General features: G+C 34.4%; 3 protein-coding genes across 8 annotated transcripts; 1 reads left to right on the forward strand and 2 right to left on the reverse strand.

Annotated features, from left to right (window-relative positions):
• Window positions 1-3,309: 3,309 nt before the first annotated feature.
• LOC137832129 (wall-associated receptor kinase-like 2) lies at window positions 3,310-6,779 on the forward strand. 2 transcript variants are annotated; one of them, XM_068640143.1, is made up of 3 exons: window positions 3,310-4,225; window positions 4,794-4,841; window positions 6,282-6,779. In XM_068640143.1, the coding sequence occupies exons 1-3, from the start codon at window positions 3,310-3,312 to the stop codon at window positions 6,290-6,292; spliced, it is 975 nt and encodes a 324-aa protein (XP_068496244.1). In that variant the 3' UTR covers window positions 6,293-6,779. The 2 variants fall into 2 exon arrangements, with proteins under 2 accessions (XP_068496244.1, XP_068496243.1); XM_068640142.1 differs by having other exon boundaries at window positions 6,303-6,779.
• Window positions 5,239-14,750, reverse strand: LOC137832132 (DNA oxidative demethylase ALKBH2-like). 3 transcript variants are annotated; one of them, XR_011084520.1, is made up of 6 exons: window positions 14,479-14,746; window positions 13,788-13,904; window positions 13,472-13,661; window positions 13,101-13,333; window positions 5,886-6,069; window positions 5,239-5,426 (listed from the first exon to the last, which is right to left on the reverse strand). XR_011084520.1 is itself a non-coding variant. In XM_068640145.1 (5 exons), exons 1-4 carry the CDS (start codon window positions 14,686-14,688, stop codon window positions 13,143-13,145), a joined length of 708 nt encoding a protein of 235 aa, XP_068496246.1. In that variant the 5' UTR covers window positions 14,689-14,746; the 3' UTR covers window positions 5,239-5,426; window positions 13,101-13,142. The 3 variants fall into 3 exon arrangements, 2 of the variants coding, with proteins under 2 accessions (XP_068496246.1, XP_068496245.1); XM_068640145.1 differs by lacking the exon at window positions 5,886-6,069; XM_068640144.1 differs by lacking the exons at window positions 5,239-5,426; window positions 5,886-6,069 and having other exon boundaries at window positions 12,901-13,333; window positions 14,479-14,750.
• Window positions 14,751-16,214: 1,464 nt separating this feature from the next.
• LOC137832134 (protein C2-DOMAIN ABA-RELATED 11) lies at window positions 16,215-18,693 on the reverse strand. 3 transcript variants are annotated; one of them, XM_068640148.1, is made up of 4 exons: window positions 18,489-18,693; window positions 17,547-17,668; window positions 17,352-17,447; window positions 16,215-16,897 (listed from the first exon to the last, which is right to left on the reverse strand). In XM_068640148.1, the coding sequence occupies exons 2-4, from the start codon at window positions 17,658-17,660 to the stop codon at window positions 16,604-16,606; spliced, it is 504 nt and encodes a 167-aa protein (XP_068496249.1). In that variant the 5' UTR covers window positions 17,661-17,668; window positions 18,489-18,693; the 3' UTR covers window positions 16,215-16,603. The 3 variants fall into 3 exon arrangements, with proteins under 3 accessions (XP_068496249.1, XP_068496250.1, XP_068496251.1); XM_068640149.1 differs by having other exon boundaries at window positions 18,229-18,504; XM_068640150.1 differs by lacking the exon at window positions 18,489-18,693 and adding an exon at window positions 17,748-17,865.
• Window positions 18,694-19,146: the final 453 nt, after the last annotated feature.

The raw sequence follows: 19,146 nt of genomic DNA on the forward strand, positions 1-19,146 counted from the left end.
AAAAATGAAAAACAAATTTAATCATATTATAATTCACTATTATTAATGTTGAGTAGTTAAGTTGTTTGTTACTATTGTTTTTCCAAAGGTTTAGCTCAGCGTTTTAAATTATATAATCTATATTATAACTTCTATTTAGGTTTGTAGTGATAAAAAATGGCAATATGCAAAAATGGGTTGTGAAATACAAATTGACCCTTTTCCATTCTGCAAGATTCCAACAAGCCATGATTGATATAACATTCCACAGTAAATATGAGTGTCTTACCGAATTAGAAGTAACTTTTAAGTCTATAATAAAAGGAAACAAATTACAAAGAACAATTAAAAAGAAAAAATTATAATATATATTTATTTATAGCTTGAAATTTTAATTATATATATATATATATTTCTGCTCCAACCTTTTTTCATGTCTTCCTTTCTCTCTATATTAACTTGCGTAGAGGAGGAGAGAAATAATTGTAATACATTGAATACACTTTCACACAAAATATTATTTCTTAGTAAAAAATACCTAATTAATTTAAGTTATTAATCTTGAATTAAATAAAAATATGAGATTAAGAGTAATTATTATATACATTGGTTCACTTAGTGTTTGTGTGTGAGTTTTAAAGAGATCTTAAATAAGTCTACTTTACAATGAATTTAATCAATTTATATATATATAAAAAATCTTCATAAAAAATGTCATTATATTAATTTTCTTACCGCGAATTTTCGTGAATTCATCCGTCCAGTTACATAATTATTGTTTACCTCACAAATTTTTAAATAGGATCAAAATAATTTATCATCGAATACAGCTGAAATTGATTTTTAGAGAGTTTTTATATAAATAGAAATTATTCTCAAACATGTTTAATAAATTTTAAATATTTCTTACTTTAGTTTAAATCAACAATTCAAGTTATCAAAACGAGATAAATGTTTGGGGCCTTCTCCTAATAATTTATATGCCCATCTCCCAATAATTTATGAAAAACTTTTAAAAAAGTGCCTATTAACATTCTAAGTAAATTAACAGTAAAAAATATATTATTAAATTTTTATTATAGGAATAAAATAATTATTTCATAAATTTATAACTTTCATTTTTCAAGATTTTCAATTTTTGAATTATTTTAAAGAAACATCATGTATGTGTATATTTTTATGTTTGAAAGTTATAAATCCCACAAATTATAAATTTTATATATAAATAAATTTGTTGAATTGATAAAATATATTATTAATTAATAATAATGTTAATAGCATATTATTTTTAATACTCAAAATTTCATTTTATTTCAAAAAAAAATTCATATATTGTATATCAATGTTTTTTTTGAAAATCATAACATAAAAAATTTCGATTAGTTATTGAATTTTTTTTGAAAAATTAAATTATGCGTGTCTCGTCTAAATTCTGAATTGAATAAATAGACTTTAATGTCTGAAAAAATTAATAACTTATCAATTAAAATATCAAATTTCTAATTATATTTTTTAATTTAAGTATAATATACTGTTATATTATTAAAATAAGGTTATCAGAGTGGTTTTCTAAGACGTCAAAGTATAATTTCTTAAAACGAAAATCAGAAAAAAAATTGAAGTTAGATAACAATAAATATATATATATATATAAATATATATATATATATATATATATACGCGTGTAATGTAAAATATATACTGATTAGGAAAATACATGATGGAAAGGTCGAGACATCAAAGGTCATTATCATACTAAAGATAAGTGAAATAAAAAATAAATAAAGAAATAGTAAAATTCCATATCAAGAAATAACAAATAAGCTCAAAACATTAAGATTATATTTAGTAATTATAAGGTATAAAAAGTAAGGCTTCTTCTTCCTGCACCCAAAATTTTGTAAATCCCAAAACTGACCTTCACCTTTTATTTAAAAAAAAAACTAAAGTTTTTTAGGTTACCGGATATTGGGATCTGGGAGTGTGTTACGGATTTATCAATCCGGGATAGTGCTACGGATTCATCAATCCGGAAGTGATTCGTGTTCTTTTTCAAATAAAGGGGTGTTTCGAAAGCAACTTGTTGATTTCTGGATTGCTGAATCCAGAAGTCTAATTTTTGTTACGGATTGATGGATTCGAAAGATTACCGAATTCACCAATCCATAAGATTTATGGATTTCTCAATCCAGAATGCAAAAAAATTAAATAAGGATTTCCTATTCCGTAAAATTACCGAATTGCATTGTCTGAAAGAATAAAGAGTAGTGTGAGTCTTATGTGTATTTTGTAATTTTAAAAAAATAATAGGGATATTTTTGTCTTTGCATTACATTGTGGGAGTGCAGGAAGAAACTGCCAAGAAGTAAAATCCAATAAAATTGATAAAGCCCAATCACAAATTTTATAAATAAGTGATTTGATTAACAGGTAATTAATTTTTTTTTATAAAAGATTACAACTTAATCCAATTAATTCTGATTTTATCATCAAAACACTTTTACAAATTTATCCGACCAGAGGAGTCAAAGTCCATGTAACCGAGAGAGCTCAAATAAACTAGATCAATATTGAAAGTCAAAATCATTTGCAAGTACATGGGAAATAGAAGTGTAGAAGTTATTTTAATTCGTATTAAGCTCCATAAATATAAAATTAAATAAATTATAAAACATTAGGGAAGGAGCGTATTCCTTTTGGTGTATGGTGCATCCAAGTAAAGGTTGGAACATCTCTTTTATTTCTCCATATAACAAACTACAAAATTTCTAACTATTTATTTTCTTTGTCTTCCATTCATTTGCCTGAACTTATCTTTCACATAATCTAATATTTTTCTATTTGCTCCTTTTTCAAAAGTCAAATCAAGCTGCTCTCAGACTTTTCCTGGAAGCTGCGATAATTAAACGGTTGACTGTTTCAGAGTTACTTGAAAACAAAACATTAGTTTGTTGTTAAAATTTTATGAACTTTTGTTGCGAAGCATTTTATACTGAAGATGCTCTTACGTGTATGATTATTTTCCAAGCTCGAATTCAAATAGACTAAAATGCAAAAGAACAAAATTATGTTGTTTTTAAATCATTAACGATATCTTTTAAAATATTACATTGTTTTTATATCAGCTCTTGGAACAACATTCACAATTAATCGATCATTTTGTTTCTATTTTGTTGTTGTTTAGCATTTGGAACCATCGACAATCTAATATTAATTAAGCAATCCAGTCAAAATAATAGTAATATAAACACCCATATATCCTGCTATGAAGTTGGAGGCTTGCACAAACACTTCTTGAATCTTGAATCTTGAAGCAGCCAACAAGACACAATGATTCTGAAATTCCTAATCCATTTCATCATTTTGGCAATATGGAAGGTATCTGCACAAGTTGGGCTATCTGTTGGGAAGCCTGGCTGTGATTGGCGATGTGGAAATGTTCCAATTCCCTTTCCCTTTGGAATGAAGAGTTTTGAGTGCTATGCAGGAAAATGGTTTGAAATAGAATGCAGAAATTCCACATACACCAACTACACTCACACACCTTACCTCAAGTCAATCGGAGTGGAAGTGATATCCATTAATCTCCAATTAGGCACGGTTAATATCAAAAATCCCATTTACCGTAGTAACTGCGGATCCAAAGATTCTCCGCCGGTGAACAAGTCGCTGGAAGGAAGCCCTTTCGTGTATTCCCAGAAATACAACAAATTTATGGCTGCAGGTTGTAATATTATTGCTATTTTGCAGTTAAATAGGTCAGAAGTTAGTGGTTGCGTGTCCATCTGCGACGAGAACTACAAGGTGGGTGATATCGGAAAAATGGACTTTAGAAAGAGTGATTGTAATGGGAAGTCTTGCTGTGACAGCTCCCTGCCACTGTATCTTAAAGAATACAGCACTGAAATAAAAGGTTTAAAGGATAATGAAACGAGTGATGAGTGCAGTTACGCCATGGTTGTACAGCAACATCTGGCCTACAGCTACCGATCCTCTTCTTATAATGATCCCAAAACCTACTACTTTATTATGGATGGTGAGATGAAGGATTTAGATGTGGTCCCTGTGGTGCTTGAATGGGAGATTCTGAACAATTTGAACCTTACACTCCCTTTGGATCATCTCTCCCACTGTGATGATACCAATGTTACATCATCTTCAGGATATAAACGTTCAGGTCAGAGATGTTACTGCCAAACTGGTTCCGTTTCCGGCGGTAATCCCTACGTTGAGGGAGGTTGTCCAGGTAAATATATTATTGCAACCCTAAACCCTAATTATTATTATTATTATACCTATTACTTACTCAAGATAAGTTAAAAAGCTTTTTTTTTTTTAATCATAAACCACTGGACGTCTAATTCTTTTACATGCTAATTAAAAGCTGGCAGTTATCAAAATATTCTTATATAAAATTGTAAGAAGATAAAAAAGAAAAACAATTACAGAAATTGATGTTTTTTATATAACAAAAAATATATATAAACAAATAAGATTACTAAAATAATCTTATCTTTCTATAAATATATTTCCTGCATCCCACGGACATACGACTTAATTCACTATTTATATCAAATTTGCTATATCATTATTCGTTCCTACAGACTGCGGTATAAAAAATAATTTAGAGATATTTTGAGAATAAAAATTAATATTTATTTAAAAATGAAAGAAAAAAAAAACCATATATCACATAAAAATAAATAATTTGATGCATTTTTTAAACAGTTCTTATTTGCTGTTTTTTACTCTAATCTTTTATTATTATTTAAACATTATTATAAATATTTTAAACTTTATTCTTCACATTTCAGACTATTATCCCAACTACAGGAAGTCTCCCAGACCATCCATCACAAAAGGTTTGTATGAATTGTGAAGTGGTTAATAATTTTTATGATTATTTTCTTAATTAGGAACATTGATTATCGTTATATATTAAAAATCTACTATTTACACACGAGTAAAAAAATGAAAATGCGAAAATCAATAAATTAAAAAACACTAAAAAAATGGTAATGTGAGTGTCGTTATAAAATCACATTAAGACACGTGTTAAAAACATTGTTATTTAGCCAAATAAATAATTAAAAATTAAAAAAATAGCACTTATAATGACAAATCTAGTGGGGAATCATCATTATAAGTGATTCTGATTGGCTTTTAAAAACGGTTCCCAATAGAATCATCCTTATAAGTGTATTTTTTTTTTAAAAATTATTATTATATATATACTCTAATCCTACATAAAATATAAATTTTTCAGAACAATAATGCATGTAATATCATAATTTAAATATGAAAATCTACAAACAGTTCTAAAAACATATGAAAAGGTTTTATGTCATCATAAATGTTATACATGGTTACCTTAAGGTTCATCCTAGTGACTTTCTTTGCACTTGCACTTTCTCCCACCACTCAACATGTTATATCCAGAATAAACACTGAAATAATAAGATTTCATGTTAGAACACACACATAATATTATGTAATTTAATTTATTGAGTAATAAATTTATAAATGTAATATAATCGTAATCATAATGGTTTAATAAATCTCTAATTTATACTAGGAAATGCAAAATTTCAGATTTTTCTGAGAAGTGTAAGTATGAGAAATAAAACCTCAAAATACCTAAATAATACTTAAAAATAAAAAATAATACTTTTTTTTTATCAACAAAGAATAAATAAAATAAAGATCTCAACCCTTATACAAACCCAAACACAAGTTTCCTACCACCCTACCAACTAAGGATCCAACAAACATTGCACTATAGATCAAGACAAAATCCCAGTACAAGATATAGAAACCCAACAAACACAGTTACATCATCCCACCAAAGAAAAAAAAATAGTAAACGGTGAATTTTTGGAATTTTGATGGACCCCAATCTCCGTTACCTCGTTTTGAGCAACTTTCATTTTTTACGCGTCTCCATCCGACTTGTCTATCAAAAGTTATGACCGTTTCAAGTTTCTTCATGCTAATTTTTGCCAACTCCAAATCTATCACTCTTCTCCTCAATATCACGACTCCTCCATCAAATATTTACTAAATGAAGTTTCCACAAACCAGAGAAAAGTTCTGTGAAAAACTACAAAAATGTCACTGCTTCTTTTACAACGATTGTACCATATAATATATAATGGGTAAGTATTCTTAATTTTTGTGTTAAATAAAATTGTTTTAGTTAAATAATAAGTATATAGCCTTCAATAAAATTTTGAAGGTTATACTTGAACATTGTGATTATACGTTGTCAAATATGATTATAAATAAGTTTTCTTGTATATTAGATTGTATATGATGTATACCAGGATTGCACATATGTACGGATGTTTGTGGCTGTTGTATTCATTGGTCACATGGTGAGGCTATTGAGTTCATGAAGGTCTGCAGAGGAGCTGAGGGCATTTGACTCTTTGATTATGAAGACTATCACATAGGATATGTTCTTAGTGGTTGTGGTTTCCCAATGTTTTTTTTAGTATGGATGGTGTTGCTTGTTTGGCTAAAAGGATGCAGTGAACATTCCTAGGAAGAACTGTGTGGCATCAGCAACTTGTGGTCTACCTACTCATTTCTCTTTGTAGCTGTAAGGATGATGCTTCCTTCCTTGTTGTAGTTTATAAGTTAAGCTAGCTAGGATAGTGGTATGCATAAAGAGATTTTGGTTTTCTTTTGTTATATTTCTTTTTAATGTAGAATTATGATATATTGACAACTTATTATCTTGTGTTTGTTGTGTTTCTTGGAAGAGGAAAGACACATGAAATTGTTGATTTATTCTTGTAGATGGAGAGGAAAGCTTTGTGGCCAAAAGAAGTGATTGTGTGATAGTTGTTCTTGTAAATGTGTTGATTTAGGGGACATAGAGTTTGGTAGAAGTGATCATGGATTCTTAAAGACTTCAAGCCACTTAAGATTTTATATAGTAAGGAAAAAAAAACTCTTAAACACAAATTATGTATATAAGATGAATCATTAACTGATACAATCAAACTCAATCATCAGATGATATAATCAAACAAATCCATCATCATATAGTATATCAGTTGAAACATCACATAATAACTCAATTTGAATCATGACATGATACTTTAGTTTGAACATAAAATAATACATAATGAGATGATATTCTATCGTAATAATGTCCGTTTTGAATCGCATGAATCCATACTGCATTTTGTAGGCACGTATCTCATATAATAGAATTATGCATAACTTAACAAAAGAAGAGTTTTATCGGGCCACAGGAAAACGCAAAGATGCACCAAATAAAATGATACAGACCAACACAGAAAATAAGAGAAAGGAGGTAAACGTGGTATATTATTGATACTGAAAAAGGGAAAATACAGTAGGAGGCTACTGTCCAGAGCTATGCTCCTATAGAGAATTAGCATTCTCCATTCTGCAAAACTGCAATATTCTTTCCCCCCCCCCCATTCTCATGCTAGGCTGTGCCTATAAGGATACACGCCTCACACACCCACAAATCCCGTAACTAACTATCACCCAACCTTTTCTTTCTCTCTCTCTCTCTGCCACCTCATCATGCTCTGTTAGCCTTTTCAATTCTGTTTCTCCTAGTGTACACACGCCATATTCTAGGCCTATGTAAACCTGGATCAGCTTGAACATTCTTTTGGGCCCATGAATCATTTTGGGTTCTATCAACCTTGTCCTCAAGGTTAAAAGCGGGAAATTGATTGAGAATTGTGAGTTCATCTTCCCATGTTGCTTCATCTTTTGATTTGCCTTGCCACTTGATCAAACACTGCTTCACCTTGTCGTCCTGCCGAGACTCTGTTCTGCTAGCTAACACCAATTCTGGTTCTGCTGTCTCAACAATTTCACCAGACAGACTCTCAGGAAGGTCTTTCTCCACCTGGCAAGTTCCCACTGCTTTCTTCAGTAAGGACACATGAAATACTGGATGAATACGTGAGCTGTCAGGTAGTTGAAGCTTGTAAGCAACTGAACCAATGCATTCCAACACTTGGAAAGGTCCATAAAATCTAGCAGACAATTTAGGATTGATTCGATGAGCTACGGATTGCTGTCTATGTGGACGTAATTTCACAAAAACCCAATCCCCCACTCCAAATTTCTGGTCATGTCGCTTCTTATCAGCTTGAGCCTTCATCCTAACTTGTGCTCTGAGTAAGTGGCCTTTTAATTGTCGTAACGCTTCATCCCGGTCCAACAGCTCCTGCTGAACAGCCTCTACCTTAGTTTCTCCGACAGCAAATCGAAGTAAAGTTGGGGGTTTGCGTCCATAAACGATCTCAAATGGGGTGACCCCAATGGACTCATGAAAGGTAGTATTATACCAATACTCCGCCCAATGCACCCACTGGATCCATGTTCGTGGCTGGTCAGCAATAAAACACCGTAAGTACGTCTCTAAGCAACGGTTAACGACCTCTGTTTGTCCATCCGTTTCGGGATGATAAGCTGTACTCATGGTAAGGTGAGTTCCCTGCAACTTGAACAACTCCTTCCAAAAATTGCTGACAAAGATAGGATCGCGGTCACTTACAATAGACTTCGGTGTTCCATGTAAACGAACCACTTCCTTGGTAAAGTGTTCTGCGACCACTCTAGCTGTGTACGGATGCTTGAGGGGAATAAAATGAGCATACTTGGATAGGCGGTCCACGACCACAAACACCGAGTCAATTCCCTTCACCTTTGGTAATCCATTGATAAAATCCATGGATAAGTCATCCCAAATTTTTTCTGGAATAGGTAGAGGCTGTAATAATCCACCGGGAGTGGTTGCCAAGTACTTCTGCCTCTGACAAACATCACAACTCCTGACGTATTCTTGAACAGCTTGTTTCATCCCTATCCAATAGATGTTGGCAGCCAACTTCCTGTAGGTACGGTAAAAACCCGAATGCCCTCCTTGAGGGGTGGCATGGAATTCGTGAAACAGCTTTGGGATCCACATGGACTGAGCTGAAATTACTAAGCGCCCTTCATAGTATAAAACCCCTTCTCTATATGAGAAACCAGGTTTACTTGTATTTGCTTTGAGTGCTGCAATGATAGTAGCCAAAGCCTCATCTTGATGAACCTCCTCCATTAACTGCCCTCCGTCACTCCACACAGGGTAAGAAATTAAAGAATGCAACTCCCCTGTCTCGTACATTCTGGACAAAGCATCTGCCCCTCCGTTCGTGGCCCCTGGTTTATAAACAATGTCAAACTGGTACCCCAAAAGCTTGGCAGCCCAATTCTGTTGGTCCATGGTGGAAATCCGCTGATGCAATAGCTGCCGCAGACTCTTTTGATCAGTATATACAATAAATTGCCTACCTAACAAATAAGGGCGCCAGTGCTGCACAGCCAAGACAATTGCCATCAATTCCTTTTCATATGCTGACTTTGTCTGATTTCTTTCACTCAAAGCCTTGCTAAAAAAAGCCACAGGTCTGGAATTCTGCATAAGAATTGCCCCTACTCCACAGCCCGAAGCATCACTTTCAATGATGAAAGGTTGTGAAAAATCAGGTAGAGCAAGAACTGGGGCTGTTGTCATCTTTATCTTCAAAGTGTCAAATGCTAGCTGAGATCTAGGATTCCAGGTGAATCCATCTTTCTTGGTCAGCTCCGTCAGGGGACGTGCTATCCTCCCGTAGTCCTTGACAAATTTCCAGTAATATCCGGTAAGTCCCAGAAAGCCTCGCACACCTTTCACATTTTTGGGAGTTGGCCAATTGATGATACTAGCAATCTTGGCAGGATCCATAGTCACCCCTTGTTGAGAAACCACATGACCCAAATACTCTATTGAACACTGAGCAAAAGCACACTTCTTCCTGTTGACAACCAACTTCTGGTCACGTAAGATCCTCAACACTGTGGAAAGATGTTGAAGATGGGATGGCCAATCGTGACAGTATACCAGTATATCATCGAAGAAAACCAACACAAATCTTCTAAGCATGGCTCGAAACACCTCATTCATTAGGGACTGAAACGTAGACGGAGCATTCATCAGGCCAAAAGGCATTACCAAATACTCGTAGTGCCCCTCATGTGTGTGGAACGCCGTCTTGTGGACATCTTCACCTCGCACCAACACTTGGTGATACCCGGATCTGAGGTCAAGCTTGGAAAAATACATAGCTCCGTGCAATTCATCAAGCAACTCATCAATCACGGGAATTGGAAACTTATCCGGCACGGTTGCTTTATTCAAAGCCCTATAATCCACACACATTCGCCACGATCCATCCTTCTTCTTCACCAGAATAACAGGGCTAGGAAAAGCACTCTGACTGTGGCATACTAACCCTGCTTGCAGTAATTCTTTGGTCTGTTTTTCTATTTCATCTTTGTGATGATGGGAATAGCGATAGGGTCGAACATTTACCGGACCTTGTCCTTCCAACAGGTTGATTCTGTGTTCTATTTGTCGCCTTGGTGGTAGTCCAACGGGCGTTGTAAAAATTTCTGCAAACTGCTCCAATAAATAGTCGAGCTGCTGTTTCTGAATTGGAGTCAAACTCGTCATCTCAGTGGTCTGTGCAACTCTGTTCTGGGGCACCAATTCAGAGGCAAAAAACCATTTCCTCAACCCACTTGCGTGTGTTTCCCACAAAGCTTTGTAAAGCTATTTGTGCAGTATGTTTTGTGCTCTGTCCCTGTACCATGACCCACTCTTTGTTGTGTTGGAATCTCATGGTCTGCTTTCCCCAATCCACCACCATTTCTCCTAAGGTAGCCAGCCACGACATGCCCAAAACCACATCAATGCCTTCTAAATCAAACAGCAAGGTATCCACAAATAATTTAATTCCCTCTAATTCAATTTCCACCTGCTTACATTCTCCTCTGGCTACAACCTTATGACCATCTCCCAAGCGAATTCTCATTTCCTTAGTGAGTTCCACTTCCCATCCCATGGTTTGAACCAACCTCTTAGAAATGAAGTTGTGTGTTGCCCCACTGTCAACTAAAATCACAATGGGTACTCCCTTAATTGCACCTTCCAATTTCATTGTCTGGGGTTGAACAGTACATGTCTGCAGGCTCAATACAGTGCATTCACCATCAATTTCCAGGTTCTCTTCTTCCATCTCCGTTGAAATCAAAGCCTGCGCTTCACCTTCTTCTTCAGATTCTTCTAAAACCATTATCCTCAATTGTTTATCCGGACATTGGTGAAGGGGGTGAAATTTCCCCCCACACTTATAGCATAACCCTTTCTGCCTTCTTTCCAAAAGTTCCTGGTAAGGAAGATGGCGGATTCCACGATCCTTCTGTGTTGCACGTGATTTTTCTGTCGCTGGTAGCCGCCCCTGTTTTTCATCGTTGTTTTGGATCATTACCCAGCCTTGACCCTGTTCACGGCCCACAGAAACTGGCCCATTCATAGTGGGGTGGGTCGACTTATTGTATTGACCAGACCCATACCCGAATCGGGGACCCATACCTTTCGACCCAGTGGCAACCCGATTGCAACCCTGCAACTCGTTCTCTACTGCCTTCGCTAATGTAATGAGGCGTGAACGTGGCAACGGCCCCATCGCACGCATACTCCTCACTCTCGCACGAATATCATCGCGCAACCCATGGATGAAATACCCAAAATATTGTTCATCTGGTAATTTTGGGATCTGGGCTATTAAACGTTCAAATTCCAGAACGTAGGTGTCCACTGAGCCATTCTGCTGGAGTGAAGACAATTGTTCAAAGACATCTCCCTCACTAGTGCTTCCATAACACTCCAGCAACTCTTGGATGAGTTTCTCCCAAGTCAAACCAGAATCCAGATGCAGCACAGAATTGAAGAAATGAATTGTAGATCCCTCCATACAAAGATGGGCTAAGTTCACTCGTACCTCAGGACTGGTTTCCATGACATGAAAATAGACCTCTGCTCTAGCAATCCATCCAGCAGGGTCTTCACCAGTGAACATCGGCAGTTCGACCTTCTTCACTGATTGACGAAACTCGTCCAACAGTTCTCCGTTCAGCTTCAACCATCCTGAGCCAAACGTCGGTCCGCCGGAATCTCCTCTTTCCTCACCGTTCCGATTCTTGTTTCCGCTACTGCCTGTCTCCTTGTCTCCATCAGTCCGCTTCAATTGCAAACTCTGGCTCAGCATCGCCAATAGTTGTTCCTGGTTACTCTCAGCCTTCAATTGCATTGTGTTGAGTGTTGCACGTAGGTTAGCAACTTCATTTTCCAGAGCAGATACTTTGGCTTCCATCTTCTTCGGTGGCATTCGTCAGAATTGTCACACCTCCTAGCACTGGTTTCTTCCTCGCAGATCCGGCAGGTCGGACCAGTTTGATACAGACCAACACAGAAAATAAGAGAAAGGAGGTAAACGTGGTATATTATTGATACTGAAAAAGGGAAAATACAGTAGGAGGCTACTGTCCAGAGCTATGCTCCTATAGAGAATTAGCATCTCCATTCTGCAAAACTGCAATATTCTTTCCCCCCCCCCCCCATTCTCATGCTAGGCTGTGCCTATAAGGATACACGCCTCACACACCCACAAATCCCGTAACTAACTATCACCCAACCTTTTCTTTCTCTCTCTCTCTCTCTGCCACCTCATCATGCTCTGTTAGTCTTTTCAATTCTGTTTCTCCTAGTGTACACACGCCATATTCTAGGCCTATGTAAACCTGGATCAGCTTGAACATTCTTTTGGGCCCATGAATCATTTTGGGTTCTATCATAAAATATCAATCTTCATCAAATTGAAGTAGTAGATATCAAGTTTATCACAACTGAAATTAATGATAGCATATCTATTTGGATATATATAGAAGTATGATTCTTTTATGAAGATAATTTGCTACCACCACTCACTCTTTTCTTGGCTATTAAGTTTTAATGATCTCAATATTTTATTTTACATTATAAGTGATCACGGATGAAAATTATATTTATAATAATATATTTTACTCAGGAACCACCACCAGGAGATTTACTTAAGGAATTCATAATTCCACCAAAAAGGCAATGGTACCAGTAACATGAACATATATATAAACCTTGAAATATTAAATAGACGGAAACATTCATATTCATATTACTAAAGACAACTTTACAAATGTATCAACAAGTCACAAAAACATACCTCTTAGCATACTAACCGAAACCTTCTCTGACCACAAGTCAATCAAAAAACCCGCCTAAAGGTAAGGTTAATGCGTGTGGCTTCAGCTTTCGTACGCTTGGGCACAGAGTGAATCCAATCTCTTTGGGTATAGCCTCTCATCACCAAAAGGGATCCATGTTTAAGTCTAAACGTATGCTGATCGTCATGGCTACCCTTCTTTAATCTCTTGCTGGCAGGTTCATCACTACCGTCTAAAGATCCACAACAAATGATAACAAGTTCATGAACATCCACATAAAAATCCACTACTATTGTATTAACATATACAGGAAGAAAGACAGGAGACTCCGCAAGTGTAATCATAACTCTAACAACAAAAGAAATCATACCGCAAGATTTTTTACATGGCTTCTTCTTCAGAACAAAGTCACGTTCACATCCCAAACTTAGAGAGGCAATTTCAGGTGTTGGTCCATAAAGCTTCTCATCATCAGAATGCCAACCAACATAGTCATTACCACCATTGTACCTATTTAAGAGTAAGCTATTAAAACTACTCCCAGGAAGAGCTTTATGGACCTTCAGAAGTAAGTAGAAAGAAATATTAAGTAACGCAACAAACATGGGCAAAAAAGACATTAGTCAATATATTGTCATTAATAGCGGAATTGACGAGGAACAATGTTGATTGAGAAACATTCTTACAGCATCCAACATGTCTTTAAGTGGTGGATAATCATCCCAAGAATATGCATGCGGCTGATATCCACTGTAAGTCAACTCAGTCAAACCTGGAGTTGCAACATAACATGTGTCTCGAGGCTGTAGAGAATTACATTACATGGCATTAGAATATTTTGGTTCATCTATCCTATCCATATACAAGAGAGTAATCTGTAAGTTATGATTCATCTTATGTTAGGACTTAAGCACAAGTGGAGAACCCAACCCAATAAACTAGTTCCTCAGATGGAAGAGTCTCAAGGTTTAAGTACCCCGTCAAATAGTTCATTCTACTCATATGAGACTCCTAACATCTTATGTCAGAATTGTGTGATTATTATTCTCTTCACTCCTCGGTTACAAGAACATGTACGAGGGAATTCACTAGTTGAATACCCTGCTCAATAATTTTAAAGAAATTTTTAAAAGGAAAAGATTTTGAAACTATAATACCAAATCAGAAAATCAAACCTATATAAAAAATGAACATTTGTTACACTAATTGCCTAAGAACAGGGGCGTATTTTCAAACTAGATTGATGGCTAATAGTGTTTCTTTTCTATTCTAAACACCAAACCCCAGACTCCAAACTCTAAACGACGATGAAATTTTTGTGGAATCCCACGTTCCAGAATGGGTAGAATTTGAAAGAAATGTGGGAACGATATGAACCTGAAGGAAGGATTTTCCGAAGACGCGAATGGTGGGTCTGGTCCATGGAATGTGTTTGTCGAGATATTGGAACCATTTCCATGACTGATCGGAGGGTATTAACCGCTGAATGTATACAACGTCGCTTCCATTTCCAAGATCCACCGTTTCCCTTTTCACACTCTCCTTAGGGTTCTCCTCCGGCACCGCCTTCAACTTCAACACATTCATTGGTTATTATCACAAAATGTTCATAGCCTCTTCACATTCTAATTGATAGAATAGAATAGGAAACTGTGTTGGTTAGTTGCGTATTTATACTTTATTATAAGATGAAATAGTTATGGGCACTTCTCTTTTATGTAAAGATATCCTATGTCAATTTTTTTAGATAATACAATTCTAAATATGTTTTTATTTATTATTTTTTACCAGGTTTAGTTTTTTGTGAAATAAATTTTTTTTACCAGGTTTATAAAATACCAGCATTATTTGTGTGAAATAAAAATCATCTTAAGTGTAGTATTAAAATAGTAATTATAAAAGTAATATTTGTTATTTTTAATCTATATTTGCGTAATTTATAAAATTTAGTCCAAAAAATATATTTTGAGTACATTAATTTTATATATATATATATATATTTTTAAATAATCCCTTTTAAAGACACTAATTTTTTATTATATATGTGTGTGTAGTTTTGAGAAGGTGAGAAACAATTTCTAACCTTTTGTAAAAATTTATAAAAAATTACACTAGCTTTTGTATAACTTCTTGTTCTCTTATTATTTTAGAAAATAACTTTTTCATAGAAGTACACAGGATAATATTTTTTAAAACAATTAAAAGAGATAATATAATATATTAAGAGTGATAGATTGGATAAAAAAATGATGAAACATATAGAAGTACACCATAATGATAAATTATGTATTCAAAAGAATATATTACAGAAAATCTAAAAATGTGTTGATAGAATTGTTCATCTCACTTCACATGAATCTTTTTATGTTTTAATTTAAATCGAACAAAATTATGTTTTTAAACTATATTATTCGAATGTAGATTACTTAGTTAAGAGAAATTAAGTTTTAATGTACAATAATAGTTATAAGACTTTTTTGGTAGGCATAATAATTATAAGATTTGACCTAAAATAAACCACAAGGAGGACCTAAGCTTAATTAAAAAAAAATCTTCGACTGGTCCCATTGAAATTTGTCTATATGTAATGCAGAGAAGAATTAATGGTAAAGTAAACAAACATTATTCTTTCTTCTTCATAAATGCAAGGAACTTTTATATCAAGAACAATGCTATCAACAAATATATACATTTATTTTTCTTTCTACTTCAGTATTCAACATTAAACCACTCTAACACATGATATTTTTTTAGTATACTAACGAGTATTCTTTCAAACTAGTTGAATAAAACCAAGAACAGAAATATCACAATTATTGTTATGTAATTAAAAAATACATCTTGATAACCTTTTTATGTTTTGGCTCAGCAAGTCTGCATCTATTCTTGAAACTGTTCTTCACAGTCATCTGAGTATTTGTTATGGATTGAAAAACTGAAATCTGACCCAAGAAAACTCTCTCACTGTCTTTAGTGTTACTGCCACTGGAGTTCAAAGCTAATTTATGGTTGAGTAATTATACTTTGATAATATGTTACATTGTTAAAGTTGAGCAATTCCTTTGATTATTGAAATAGTTTATCACATGTATATAAGTAGAAGTATAAACTAGTAAGCAGAAAAACTTCTCTTTTCTTGACTGAAAATCAATACAATACCATCAAAACTTATGCAATACCCCAATGAATGATCATTGCTAAAATAAGGGCCAGTTTCTACTTTTTTGGGGGGAGGGTATGTAATACATGGTAACAAACTTAGCACACCATAAATCAGAAGCCATTAATCACCACATGCTGATTTGAAAATGCAGCTTCTAGAGACTTTTATCTAATTGGGGATGAGGTATCACCAACTCACGACTAAATTTCATTGAAATATGCCTCTATTAATGATATTTTTTTTCCATTTTTGGGTAGAAATTCATCTATGCAGAAGTTAATCAAAAGCAAATTGTGATCTTGTTAGAGATTTTCACTTAGGACAATTGCAATTTCTGCACTATGTTGCAGGAGCAATAGGTGTGGCCAGCTTGATGATCAATTCTAGTTCCCCAGACTCTACTCCACGAAGCCTTAACCAAACATTCTGCACCACCTCACCATTAACACAATTGATACTGCTTTCACGAACAAGACAGTTTTCAACATCAGGTATGACCTTCCTTAAGGTTGTCTCACCAGAGGACACTCGTAAGATATCCCTTAATCTGGCTGCAGAGACTAATGGTTGAAGGTTGAGGAAAGCATTTCCCATCTTGTCATCAGCCTTCAATAGATCTTTATCAAACACTTCCTATAAAAAAATGAAAGAGCAAATCAGTTATACAATAACAAAAGCTAATAAACAGTGCCCTGAATTCAAACATGACAAAATATGTTTTAGATTCTCAATTTTGGTCAAAATTTATTTTAGTTCTTTTTATTTTAGAAACGATCTTGGTTCTTATGATTTCAACCCTTAATCCTTAATATGGAACATTATACTAGAATAAGGGACAAAATTTGCCAATTATAAAAAATAAGAGAACCGAAATCGATGTTTGTAAAGTATAGAACTAAAACTATATTAATTTAGCCAAAATCTAAAAGGGCCTAAAACAAAATTACTCTTTAAAGAATATTACCAGAAAAAATCACCAATCTATTTCACAAACACTGACTACAGTATCTTCCTTGCAAAAAAGACTATAAACCAGAAATTGAAGAAAAGAAGAATGAAGGGGCATACTCAATATTATGGAACTTACCAAATTCAGAACTCCCAAGGGTTCTGTAAGAGTGAAATTAAGCTCTTCATTCCAAACAGGATTCAAGCAGCTGTTAATTACCTTGGTCTTTGCAGTCTGGTATAGTTTAGTAACATTTTGAGGTTAAATATGCTACAAAATTCAATGTTAACATAAACAAGCTAAAAATGAAATTGACATGTCAATCCTACATACCTGGTTCCCTAGTTTCAGCACAACATAAGGATCACTGCTCTTGAAATCCCGGATCACCAACCTTTTCCCTTGCACAACAATGACTTTTAGCAGTCCCAATTGTTCACTCATCATTTATACTCCTGCAAACAAGTTAAGACATTAATCAAACAAGGTCCAAACCGAAGAACAAAATATGCAGCTGCAAATTGCAATGTCCACCGTTCATTTAGGAAACAAACACAAGAAAAACAAAGCAAGGAAACCGAGTGCGTATGATAAATGGTGGAAAATAGTTCCCTTTTACAAAGAATTGTAACTTATCAACCCCAAGACAAAAATCACAACATGTTAGTCTCAAATAGCAAAAAAAAAAGATAGAAGGAAAAGTTAAAAAAATGGAAGTCTAATTTTTCTATTTCCTTGCTGTTAATAAGCTTTTAGCAGCAAAAATTACCAGGAAAAGAAATCCAACGTGAGCATAATGAGAAATGAACCAAACAGAAGAATAAAATAAACCAAGTTGAAGAAGGGAGCCTGTGGTGGATAGCAAAATACTAGTTACTTTACTTCCTTTTCTGGAAGAAAGATACTTTTCTTACTTACCCATATCAAAAGTTGAGCTTTTTCAAGTAACTAAATATCCCAAATTTGCTGTAGTAATAATAACAAAAGCATTTTGAAAGAAGAGAAGGGGAAGTACCGACAACAAAAACCAACAGATCATTTAACCAAACGAGAAAAAAGCAAGTGAGGAATGAAGGGTGAATTCCTGAGTAAATCCTCATCAAACAAAAGAAAGAATCATAGGAGAAAGATCCGATCCCAAAGCCAAGTGAAGTGTGTTTGGCATTTGGCACACTGATCCAACTTAAACTGAAGGAAAAGGAAAAGGATATATCCCTTTGGGAAGTAAAAAAGCCAGAAAACAAAAGGAAAGACATGAATGATGTTGGAACTTACCAATGGATAAGTGTGTGAGGTTGTTTGGTTTGGGAAGTGTGTTAATATATTAACTTTGTGTGTTGTGTTGTGTTGTGTTGGTGTGATTTGTGAATGAGCAAAAAGAGAAGATGGTGAGACTTAAAGACAGTGGAACAACCTCTTCACCGGTAGCTATAGGTGGGTTAATGAGAAGGTTATATAAAGACAGGAAAATGTGAGAATCACACCTGTCGGTCAAAGGATATGATTATGCATTATGAACAGATCGACTGTGTTGGCCGCAGGATTGACCAGGCCTGGTCTTCTTCTTATATCTCACTTTAAAATTTTAATACATTTAAAAAAAAATAGTTTCATTTTTTTAATTTTGTCCTCAACTCAAAGATTTTTAAGATAGACTAATAATAACATATCTCTAGAGACAAAAGTATAAAAATAATTTGAAAATATAAATTAAACCTACAAATCTCATGACATATTTAAAATAGAACAAAAATTCTAATGTTTAAATTTTATTTATTATTTTTATTATGAAAGCGTAGTGTAGCAGTGCGTGCGCGTTTGGTGACTGGGTTCAGTGCTGACTCTGACAACGCTGGTTTATTATGTTACTCACTCCAACACTCTCAACCGCGTGCGCCACAAACCTTGCTTTTCCGACACTTCATTATATTCC

The sequence above is a fragment of the Phaseolus vulgaris genome, chromosome 6 (assembly GCF_000499845.2).
Source record: "Phaseolus vulgaris cultivar G19833 chromosome 6, P. vulgaris v2.0, whole genome shotgun sequence".
Classification (NCBI taxonomy): domain Eukaryota; kingdom Viridiplantae; phylum Streptophyta; class Magnoliopsida; order Fabales; family Fabaceae; genus Phaseolus; species Phaseolus vulgaris.